We start from the raw sequence: 11,523 nt of genomic DNA on the forward strand, positions 1-11,523 counted from the left end.
CAAAAGGGAAAAGGCAGAGCCTCTCAGAACAGCCCTGAGAGCTGCCGGATGGCCAGGCTTTCCAGCAGCCCATGGCAGCACAGCACACACTGAGCCAGGGTGTCCTTGCAAGAAAGGCCCGGCTGCCCTGCTGGGCTGCAAAGCCTGGAGGTTTCATCCTGGTGTGCAGACGTGGCCACCTCTGACATGCTCTGGCTGGTGTTGCTGAGCACGACGTCATGCGGTATGGAATATCCCTTTGGTCAGCTGGGGTCAGCTGTCCCAGCAGGGTCCCCTGCCAGGTTCTGGGGCACCCACAGCCTCCTCCCTGGCACAGCACCGTGAGGAGCAGAAAAGGCCTCGACACCGTGTCAGCGCTGCTCAGCGATAACTGAAACATCCCTGCGTTATCAACGCTGTTTTCAGCACAAATCCAAAGCACAGTCCCAGACCAGCTACGATCAAGGAAATCCACTCTGTCACAGCCCAGAGCAGCACACCCGGCCAGCTGCTGGGATGGGGACTACAGCTGCCCGCATGCCACTGGCGGTGGAGGACTACACCCCCCCGGCAAGCCCCAGGGCAGGGAGTACAGCTCCCAGCACGCTGTGGAGTACGGCCCCACCAGCCGGAGGCCAGCCGGCCCTGCTGCTGGCCCAGGAGGCATCAGCCGATGCGATGCGGGGGCTGGCCCCGCACCTCCTCACCCTCCCGCCACCCATCCTGCCTGGGGCAGGAGCGCCCAGGGCAGCACCACCGATGACTTCAGAAAAATATATTCCAACAAGCTGGAGAACGGTGACAGAGGTTTGTCAAGTTGTCAGTTGTTTGCTTTTTAAAGGGAGGAGCTGGAAGTAACTGGAAGACGCTCCGATCTAGCAAGTCCGTCCAAACTCCCCACCAGATGTGGAGGAAGAGGCCAAGATGGCCGGTGCCCAAGAGAAGAGGCTTCCTCCTGCTGAGGCAGCCCGAGAGGCGTAATGAGTTTTATCTGTTCTCAGGCACAAGCAACTTCCAGACAAAAGGCTTCAAGGACCTTGAATCCGACGATTGAATAGCCAACATAGCTAAATTGCCTCCATCCTGGCTATGTCTGCCTGGGGCCATGGATGCCTCCGGAAGGCTTCTGCCCCTGCGCTGGGGCATCAGACGTGGTGAGGCACAGCAGCGGCTTGGCATCTCACCCAGCCTTTCGTTCTGCTTGCAGCCCAGCTAGTCCCTACCCCGCCCTGCTGGCGCATCAATGTTCGGGACCAAGGGAAAGAGCTTTCCTGGCCAGGACAAAGGGAGAGGTGGGTGCAGAGGTGCTTTGTAGGGCAGTGCTGGGAGCTGCAAAGGAGGAATGAGTGTGCCTGACGCCCCCTGCCCATCAGGAGACCCTGCTGCTCCTCAGGGGTGGCAGTGCCCAAGGAGAGGCCGCTGGCTGCCTGCTGCCGGCCCTCGGAGGCCCTGGGACACACAGAAAGGCATGGGGAGCTCCCTGGGTGCCATGAGATGGCACCACAATCCTGCATGGTAAAAAGGAAATGGTATATTTCAATGTGGGCAAAGTCAGGTCTCCACAGACTCAGGGCTTTTCAGGAAAAAGTAGCCCACAGGGGATTAACTGACTGACCCAACCTCCTTTAGCACTGTTAAGCCTGCCTGGGCTCTGGAAACATCGCTGCCACCACCTGCATGGAGTCCCCGTGGAGGCTGGGCAAGGTGTGGGTGCCCAAGAGCAGCAGCTCGGGCTTCCCTCCCTCCTATGCGTAACCTGCTTTCTGGCCCCTATAGCATGCGTTATGCCAGCTCAGGTGTGTGGAGAGGAGCTTTTGGAGGTGTCCCCATCTCACCTCAGCTTCACCCCTCCTTTCTAACCAGGAGGTGTTGAATAAATGGCTCGGGAGCCCAGGCACAGCTTTGGCACAGTCAGCCTATGCACCTGGAAGGCTGCCCCCCATAACTTCCCTCTCCCCCGGCACGGGTCCTGCCTGGGGTTTCAGTGTCCCCACGGCACACGGTGGTGCCTGCACAGCTCTGGCCTGGGCACCCCGCAGTGCCCGGGCTGTGCGAGCCTCCAGATGCTTCCCCCTTCAGGTCTGCTCCCCTGGGTGCCCAGCACTACTCTTCCTCCTCCTCCCTCCTCTCTCCCCAGCGATAATCCCCTGCCCAGCAGGGATCTGCAGCCCTCTTTCCTGCACTGGCCTTTCCCTGCCCCACCAACACTCACCCACTGCCCAGTGCAGCTTTCACAGCCACCAAGAAGAGACCCACAGTGTCAGACACAGTGGTTTGCAGATGGAGCTTTATGGAACAGAAGGAAGCACTGGTGTTAGCGGCCTGGCTGGCCGGCACTGGTGCTCGTCATGCTGGAGGAGGCTCTTGCTGGACCCCTCTCTCGGAATATTCTGTGCCCGAGAAGCTCTCCTGGGACTATGCCAACGTGGACTGCATCGGCTTCCCCAGAGCTGCGGAGTGGAATACAAAGCTCTGTAGTCTTGTATGCACAGATTGGGGCAGAGCAACACTACAAGGCTAGACAGGATACGTGTGGTGGGATCTGCTGCTGCCCGGAGAGAGCAGCCCCCATGGTCCCTGTAATGCAATCCCAGCCTGCTGCTCTCCACGCCACGAGGGCTGCCAGGAAGACACCCTCTTTGCCCAGGGGCTGCGGGGAGTCGAAGGGAGGGAGGGAGGGAGGGAGGGTGCTGCCGGGCAGGGGTAAACACGGGGCATGTTTGGAGATCCTTAGCTGGGGGAATCCTCCTGGGGAAAGGCTCCTACCGCGGCAAGGACAAAGCCTCACATCTCGACCTGCCTCTCCCCTCTCCCAGTCACCCCCACGGTCCCATTCAACCCCACAGACTGCTCAGGGCCAGCTGTGCTTGGGGCTGCAGAGAGGCACCTGGCATCGAGGACTGACCCATGCCATTCCCATGGCATGAGATAGGAGAGGACGCTGTCCGTGTCCAGCCCCGTCGCGCCGGGACTTCCTTCCCCCGCCCACAGCTGGGTCACCAGCCTGGCCCAGCTGGCCTGGGTCTGCCCCGAACCTGGCTCACACTCACCTTTTCAGAGCTGAGGACTCCCAAAGGCAAAGCCTCCACTTGTGCTCTGGGCTCTCCTCAGGATCCACGGAGGGCTCTTCTCTGCCCTCTCCCCACCACTCTGCAGTGCCACAAATGCAGGAGGCCTGCACAGAGAGAGAGGGGTGAGCACAGGAGATGTTGCTGGGCAGCAGGGAAGGCGCCTCGAGCTGTGACGGCCCCACACAAGGACAGTCAGCCCCCACGCTCCTCGGGTTTGGGGACCGTCCCACCCTGGCTCCCTGGCAGGAAAGCAATGCTTGTTTCCTAATTGTTTTTCCCTGCCTGTGGTACCTGGGCCTCCACTGGTCTCGCTCTTCTTGCCAAGGCTTCTTGGGTGCCACTTTTGGCCCTTGCCTTCTGCTGGTACTTCTTGCGCAAGGAGTCCCAGAGCTTGCATCGTTCCTCCTCTGTGCACACGCGGGACTGTGCCTGCAGGACCACGGCAATGCCATAGCAGGCAGGGCTGGTGCAATTTTAGCTCTCCCCCTCCCTCCTGCCCCTTCTTCTCAGCATCTCCACCAGCCCCGGTTCCCTCACAGCCCTCTCAGGCCTGACTGCAGAGCCTTTTTGCAATGACCCCTGAGACAAGTGACCATGGGACTGAAAGCGACCCAGATGCCTGCTATCCCAAAGAAGCCTGGCAGTGCCATCGTCATCAGAAACACCGCCAATCAAGCCTTGGGGTGTTTCTGGAGATGACACAAGTGAAGGCTGCCTTCTAAGTGGACAGAACAACCCGCGGCCTCTCGAGAAAGCCATGGGAGAAGTGCTTCAGCCTTCAGCTGAGCACACGGTAGGGGGTCTTGCAAGACGTGACATCCATATAACATTGCTTTTCTACAGGCGGCTATGACGCCGTCCCTCCAGGAGCTCACGTACCGGTCGTGCCCTCCTCTTCCCTGGCCTAGCAGGGGGTGCAGGCTGGAGTCCAGCTTCCCGCAGCTGTTGGCTGCTGCGTTCCTCTTTCCGCGAGCGATGCCACCGCAGCACTGCCAGCTCGCTGCAGAAACACAGTAGGAGGAGGTGGTGTGAGCGCGGGCAGACTGCTCTCCAGCCGGGGCTCCCAAGCTGGGCGCCCACCGCAGCCGCTGAAGGCGGCTCTGCCGAGAGGCGGGTGCCAGGAAAAGCGCCTCTCTGCCCGGGTGCTTCGGGGGGCAGGAGGAAGGGCACTGCAGGAGAGGAAGCACTGCCCGCCTCTGGAGAGATTTACCACTTGAGCTTGTCCTGCAGATCCACCTCCTCGTCCCACTGCCCGCTGCGCTTGCGCTCAACCTGCCCCAGGATGCACGTCACCACCTCCTGCAGGGACCGGTGTGTCCGTGGGGACAAGCTCCTGCAACAGCAAGGACAAAGTTTCTCTGACCCTCCTGCCTCTTCCTGCACCCAGACCCACACATACATGGCCCCATTCGGCCCCACAGCCCCTTTGAGGCAGGAGGAGTTTCAAGCCCTGCTTTGCTCCCTGCTGTCGGGCTCCAGCCCAGCTCATTCCCATGGCTGGAGAAATCTCTGGGCACGCTCTGCGGCCCCTTGGCTCTCAGGGGTTGGCTTCCCTGACCCACTGCCGGTGGCTCACCACCACCACCCCCCTGCCCCAGGCCCTGGCTGGAGCTGGTGCACTCTTACCGCTTAGGGGGAACAGTGTCACCCTCGTGGACTGTGGGTGGACCTTCGCTATCCCCTTCCCACTCCTGCATCGTCATCATTTCCAGGAGGTCGAGGCTGGACTCCTCCGTCTCTGTGCTCGTCAGGTCGCTGGCTGATAATTCGTCAGAGGAACTGGATTCCTGCACAGGAAGAGACTCTCATGCAACGGCCCCACACCCGGAGGGTGCTGCTTCCCAGCGTGCAAACCCCCAGACCACTTCTGGCAGGGACCCTAGTGCGATGGGGAAAACCAGGAGCAGGACCTCAGCACACCCTTGGGGTGACGCCTGCTTGTCACCAGGGTTTCACTACAACCCCCTGGCACCCCTCTTGCTCAGGAAAGGCAGCCGTCACCCGCCCAGCTCCGCTGCAGCAACGCTGCTATGACGGCTGGGGTGCTGGAGGTACCGTGCAATCTCAGCCCCACCTGGAGGAGAAAGTGCTCTTTCTCGGCACAAATTCAAAATACCTGGCTCCTCTGTGTCTCCTTTTCTCGCTCAGCTTTCGCCTCGGGCGTCTCCTTTTGTCTCTTGGCCTTCAATTCAGTTGCTGGTGGGGTTTGCCCTCGACTTGTTTTTGCCTTCGCCAGCTCCTTTTTCTTCTTTTCCTCTTCACCCAAGAATTTCCTGATGTGTTTTGGAAGCCTCTCCTTGCTCTGCAAGTGGTTATTCTGCAGGGCGACCAAAATGCAACAGCAGGCAGCGTTAGTCTGCCCTGCAGAGGGCTGAGCTCTTCTCATTCCCGCCCTCCCTTCTGCCCCTTCTCTTCTGCCTATCTATCCACATCGGTTTGCTCCCGGGCTTCTGCAGGCTCCACCCAAGAGCCCGTCTCCAGTAAGAGGGAGCTAAGTGACTCCTGGGAGAATCGGCAGGCATGGAGCGAGGCCTCTCTACAGCCCGCTACGACACACTCACTGCAGCAGCCTGTGTCAGGTACCTTTTCTCTGCTCTCAATCGTTCTGGCAATGAAGTCGACTGTTCTGGGTTGAACCAGAGGAATTACTTTCTCTTTCGCCTCTATTTCCTTCAAGGAGCTCCCCTGGATGGGCGGCAGCTGCCTGCAAAGACACAACAGGGTGCGTTGGCAGGAGCGCAGGAGGAGCTGCTTCTGCGTCTTGTGCTTCCGAGTGGCGCACCTGCTTCTGCAGCAGCATGCGCTCTGCTTGCCGCCTTGTGATCAAGTGCGCAGAGACAGAGAAGACCCCCCAGGCTGTCAGGCTCAGATGTGCCCAACAGCCCCGCTGTAACTCAGGATGCCCAGGTCTAGGCCCTCTCTTGCTGGACCAATGAGAGGAACAGCGTCCTATGCCCGGAGATACCGCTCCGCCCTCCGGGTCAGCGCACTGAAGTCTGCTCAGTGGTCCAAATCCAGAGTGCTCACGGGCTGGACAGGCAGGTTGGGTGCTGGGGATGCAGCGTCAAAAAGGGGGAGGACACGACCCCATGTGAAAAGCAATCGTGCCACTGAGCTCTCCTGGGCCCTTCCCTTTTGCAAGGCCATAAGCCTGGTGTTAGCATAGAAGAGGCTTCTGGTTAATCAGAGGAACCCTCTGCAGAACCTAACTGCAGAACACTATTCTCAGCCAACAGAAAGGTCGGGGTCATTTCCATCTGAAGGGAAAGCCACACAGGCCTTCCGCTCCTGGAGTGAGCATTGGCAGTTAGTTCCTCAACAGATCTGCACGCTAGGAGCAAGGAAAGAAACGATGCTGCCAGCAGCGTCCCAAGGAGCTACGAGAGGCTTGCCATGCACCAAGAAACCATGAGTTAGTGGAACGTGGGATAACCACGCGTTGAGGTCATCTAGCCTCTGTGTCCAGGAGAAGCGCCTCGCTCCCAGAGAGGTGGGAGCACGGGGTCACCCTCATCGCGTTGTGCAAGTGTCTCACCTGGCACGAGGCTCACTCCTCTCAGTTTTGTGACTCTGCTCTGACTTCACAGTCACTGCAGGTAACCGCTGTGGGGAAAGCCTTGCTCGGTGGAGGAGGCGCTTCTCAGCAAGAGCCTCTAGAGAGAGGAAATGAGACGATTCTTCAGAACATTAACCTGGTGTTGGTCGGGGAACTGGGTGCCTCTCATGTCCCAGTTGCAACGAGAGCAACGTGCAGGTCTGCTCAGGCCTGTGGTAACACTGCTGAAGGTGGTCCTTTTCACCCCTTTGGATGAAAGCCGTGTTTCCTGGGACAGCAGCAGGGTCAGAGCCTTGCACCGTTTGCAGCACAGGCTGGGGAGCGGAGGCCTCCGGGAAGGGGCCCGTCAGCAGTCCCAGTGGCCGTTTGTGGGGCAGGGCTGTCCTGAGGCCTTGTTCCACCATGGGTTGCTGGAGTTTTACCGTCATGGGTACAGAGAGTCACAGGAAGTGCCTCTCCCTCTTCCAGGCATCCTGGGTAGCCTCCGCCCTAATCCCCTGCAGACACGGAGGAAGGAAAACCTACAGCCCCCTGCCAGCAACCCGCTGGTCCCTTACCTTTCTTTCCAGTGCCTTCACCTTTTCCCCAGCCCTGCTCTGGGGTGGCCTTCACAGGTGCGCTCAGCTCCACTTTTGCTGTTGGCGTTTTAGGCACGGTCTCAAGCTTGTACCTGGAAAGAGGAAGAAAGCACCGGGCTGAAGAAAGGACACCGCGTGGTTTCCCACGACAGCCCAACCACGAGGACCATAGCAGGAACTCCAGTGCCTGGAGGGGCAGGCGACGCCCCGTCGGCCCGTGCCAGTGTTTCCATCCTCCCTCTGAGAATGGTCGTCTTCCCACAAAACGCCCTTGCTGCTTCTGGGGAAAATGAGACCTCTCCTACTCCTAGTGCACGTGGCAAGCAGACTAATCTCTAGATTGCGAATCTTGTCCTCCAAGTTTCTTGTAGAGCCTCACAGATTCCTGCTCTTAAGGAGTCACCTCCCTCCCCTCAGTCGTCGATGGCACTGCACAGCAATGTTGGTACCAGACAGAGCTCTGCAGAATCCCACCAGACGCAAGCTCCCGTTTGGACCCCTCTGCCCCTTGGCCCCAAGCAGAAGGCACTCTCATGCATGGGAACGAGAAAGAGCTGGAGAAGCCTGCTGGAAAATGTTGCCTAAATGCCTCTCTTGGGCCACAGTAGGACAGAGGCATAAAGCGTTGTCGCTGTCCCGTCTTCCTCCAAATGAAGTCAAGCTGAACGAGAGCAAGCAGGGAGCTCCCTGCCAACGAGGCCTCTGAAACACTCCCTCCTCAATGCCATCACGAGTACAGTTCTCAGTGCCCGGCAAGGCAGGCGTCCCAAGCACGAGGTGAGAAGCTGCTCGCCTGCTCCGCCAAGGGCTGCAGGAGCAAACATACCGTGGTAGGACGATAACACGTCCAGAAGAGGTCTGGGCAGCAGCGGTGTCATGGCGTGAGATGACCGAGTCCCTCACCTCCGACATCTGCAACGAGGACGGAGACAGATGGCGGGAGATGGGGCCGCTGGGAAGGGCTGGCTGCTCAGCCCACCTTAGGCCAACGCAAGCACAGGGCCAGAGCAGGCAAAGGGCTCTGGCCTCTGCAAGCCTTGCTCTGCCTGTGCCTCTGCTCCCTACCCCGAAGAGTGGGGCGAGCGGCACTCCCCACCCACCATCAGCGCTGGCCTTTTGCCACACAGTGAGGCCCCTCTGGGGGTATCTCTTGCAAAGCCAGACCATTGCACGCAAGGGAAGCGCTCCACAGAGAGCGTGCTATACTGTGCACCGCGAGGAGCCCAAGGGGCTGAACAAGGCGTGGCAGGGCGGGAGAAAGCAGCCCCCCAGTCCCCAGGACACGTTCCAGAAGAACCAGGGGTGGCCCTGGGAAAATGAAAATCCTACCTCAAGAAGAGCCTGGAACATCTGCCCAGTCCCATTCAGCCTTCTCAAAAAGTCTCTGTAAAATCTCATTTTTACGTCTTTTCCCTCTATGATCAGCATGCCCACGTCGCTCCAAATGAGGGCAACGTTCTTGCTCTTCTCTAGGCAGGCACGGAGAAGAAAGATGGTCCTTTCCATGCAAAGCTGCACCGTGCCCTCAGAGACAGCGTTGTCGGACGCTATCCGAGCGTACGGCAGCTGCTCAAAATGTTGATGACCTGAAAAACAAGAGAAGAGGAACACACCAGCTTGCAGAGCTGCCAGGCAGGCTGCCGTCAAAGGTCTGCAGCTTCCAGGCCCTCAGGCAATACATTGCTGCTGAGTTGCCTAGCTGGGACAGCGCTCCGAGGAGAAGCTCGCATCGTCCCTTCCTGTTCCAAGTGGAAAGTGAGGTGCGGGACGGACAGCTCTGGTTTCTGCGATACAGGCGGCTCTGGCTTCTCCAATACAGACAGGGGAAGGGAGAGTCTTAGGTGCTTGGCAGGAAGAAGAGCCATGACGCAGGACAAGGTGGGGAGACAGGTGACAGGCCTCACGGCAAGCTGGAGGCTGCCAGGCCATTGGAGCCGTGCCCACATTCGGTGCTCTCTTGGACATCAGAGAAATGCACCCCAGGCACAGACCCAAGCTCTCGGTGCCCCCCAGGCTCCTACGACAGCTGCTGCAATGGCAGCAGTGACTGGAAAGCACAGGCATCGTGGTTGCTGGGTTTTGGAACAACCCCTCTTTCTGCCCTGGGTTTCCCCTGCTTTCCCCCCTTTCAGTCTGTCTGCTTACCAGGAATGTCTACGCAGCCGTATCGGAGGTCATGATCCCGCGCCAGAGTGTTTGCAAGATGAAACACGGGTCTCTCCACAACCACCAGGCCCTTCTCCTTGCTGGCTACTCGCTGTCTGACAACCACAAAAGTCCCAAGTCCAGGAATGCGGACAGCCTGAAACAGGTGACATGGCGGATCAGAAGAAGTCTTGGAGGGACAGAGGGATGACTTGTCAGAGAATGGGGATGGTGCTTAGCGCCCTGGCCAGGCCTAGGCACAAAGGAGCGAGACGGGCTCTTTGGAAACCCTGGGAGAGGACAAACTGCATCTGCACTTTTCCCTCTCACTCCCCTTCACCTTCACCTTCACGAAGAACCCAATAGTGCAGGAAAAGCTGACAGCCATCCTTTGGCTCAAGAAGACGAAAGGCGGGGCGGGGAATTCCCACACTTGGAATAAACCCTGAAGTCTCCCAGGTTTTGTCATGCAACTCTGACCATGGGGACTCCAGAAGCCTAGCGCTTTTTCTGACCCTAGGCCTGGACCTTATTGCACAGCTGAATAGGCAGAGGTGTCGGTGCGTGGCACATCTGCGCATCGCAGCATCACGCTGGGGCATCGTTTCTGCTTTCAAGGAAGGGCAAGAAAAATTGCACTCCAAGGCCTTTAAAGGGCTGTCAGGACTTCATTGGCCTTCATCAGGATGTGAGGGGAGGAGAAGGAGGTAAGCCCCACCTGGTGGAGAGCCAGCTGTTGGCTGAGGTACCATGAGGAGCTGGCCCAAATCTTAGCAAACTCTGGAAAAACAAGGGGAAGATATGTCATGCTCTGAAGCAGCAACCTCAAAACCATTCAGCCCGCTCCTGCCCAGGGACCGAAGCAGTTTGAGCACAGGCATTTCAGATGGCCTCTCTAGAGCCCGGCAAGAACCAAAGGACACCTCAGCCTGCCTCCAAGATGGCTCCTTTCCTTTCAGGCGCAGCTCTCCAGGCTGTGACCCGCTGCCATGGGAAACCAGCAGCGCATTGCCACGTCAGCGAGGGCAGGGTGCTGTGCTCCACAGAACCTCAGACACTCAGGGCAGGCCCTGGTGGCTCCCCAGCAGGGGCCAGTTTCCCTGTGTCGCACCTCCAAACAGACCAACTCCACACGGCCCACGAGCACCTTCAGCTCTCCCGTTCACACACGAGCTCAGGGTGGCACCGCCCACCACCCGGCAAGGAGCAGCCCTTTGGGGCCACGGACTTCTGCCCGGGGTGCCCCAGGAAGGCAGGGGCCACGTCAGGAAGAGAACCAGGAGCTGCCGGATCAGCCCCCCAGCCCTTAGGCATGGTCAGGCTGGTCCCTCCTTGCAGTCACCAGCCCTGAGCAGACACCCCCACAGCCCTCGGGCTTTCCACGCCTGTTTTCAGAGATGGCCTTGACCCGGCAACGCTTACGCAATTGGGTCCGAAGGCCTTACCAGAACTCTTGAGCTTCTTAATCGTTGGACACAAGTGAGGCCGCAAGAAGCGGTCGTCTGCCATCTTAGTTCCACCCTTGCTCCAGGTCAACAACTGCAGCAGGTGGCTGGCCAGTGGCGTTCTTGCTTCCTGCAAAAAGCCGCCTCCTCTCTGCTCTCCTCCTCTTCCTCGTGTGCCCTTCACCAGCCCCAGTGCTGTGGCACTGCCTCTCTCCGCCTTCTCCTCCTCGCTGCAGAGCAGCTCCTCCGGAGCAGCGCGGTGGCGAGAGCAGCTCCCAGCACCTGGAGTCACCTCTGCCTCGCCGGGGTGTGTGGGGTGGATGCTGGTCACGACCCGGGAAAAGGGGGCTTTCCCATTGTGACCCCAGACCGTGTCACAGAGGGGCTGCACACAGCCCACCCCCTCCCCACCCGCCCAGGCCCTGCCAGGGGGCTTTGCAGTGGGCAGGGGCTCCAGGGGGCTGCCCCCACCTCACTGTCTCCTGACCAGGAGGGGGTTCCCCACGCTGGGGCTCACCCCCGCCATCTCCCCACATGGCGACACCAGGCTGTAAGTGCTTAGGGGCTTCCTTCTGCCCTTCCCTGCTTCTTCCTGCCTCTCTCACCCAACATGTCTGGAGCGGGGGGCAGCGGGCTGCCCCGACTGGCAGAGGTTTGGCAGGCGATGGCTGTTCACATCTCTTTTGGAGCTGGTGGGAACCGTCTCCAACCGGCCCCAGCAGCACCTGTGCTGCTCCCACGCAGGTCCC

At 59.5% G+C, this 11,523-nt stretch overlaps 1 protein-coding gene across 1 annotated transcript; it reads right to left on the minus strand.

Moving 5' to 3' along the window:
- Window positions 1–2,248: 2,248 nt before the first annotated feature.
- LOC142050918 (uncharacterized) lies at window positions 2,249–11,300 on the minus strand. Its single transcript, XM_075080128.1, has 16 exons — window positions 11,251–11,300; window positions 10,775–11,097; window positions 10,048–10,109; window positions 9,330–9,486; window positions 8,589–8,770; window positions 8,011–8,096; window positions 7,164–7,276; window positions 6,586–6,703; window positions 5,634–5,754; window positions 5,167–5,367; window positions 4,677–4,837; window positions 4,261–4,383; window positions 3,930–4,050; window positions 3,342–3,479; window positions 3,030–3,154; window positions 2,249–2,429 (listed from the first exon to the last, which is right to left on the minus strand). Exons 1-16 carry the CDS (start codon window positions 11,298–11,300, stop codon window positions 2,294–2,296), a joined length of 2,217 nt encoding a protein of 738 aa, XP_074936229.1. The 3' UTR covers window positions 2,249–2,293.
- Between the last annotated feature and the right edge of the window lie 223 nt (window positions 11,301–11,523).

This window comes from Phalacrocorax aristotelis, unplaced genomic scaffold (genome assembly GCF_949628215.1).
Source record: "Phalacrocorax aristotelis unplaced genomic scaffold, bGulAri2.1 scaffold_57, whole genome shotgun sequence".
NCBI classification, from domain to species: domain Eukaryota; kingdom Metazoa; phylum Chordata; class Aves; order Suliformes; family Phalacrocoracidae; genus Phalacrocorax; species Phalacrocorax aristotelis.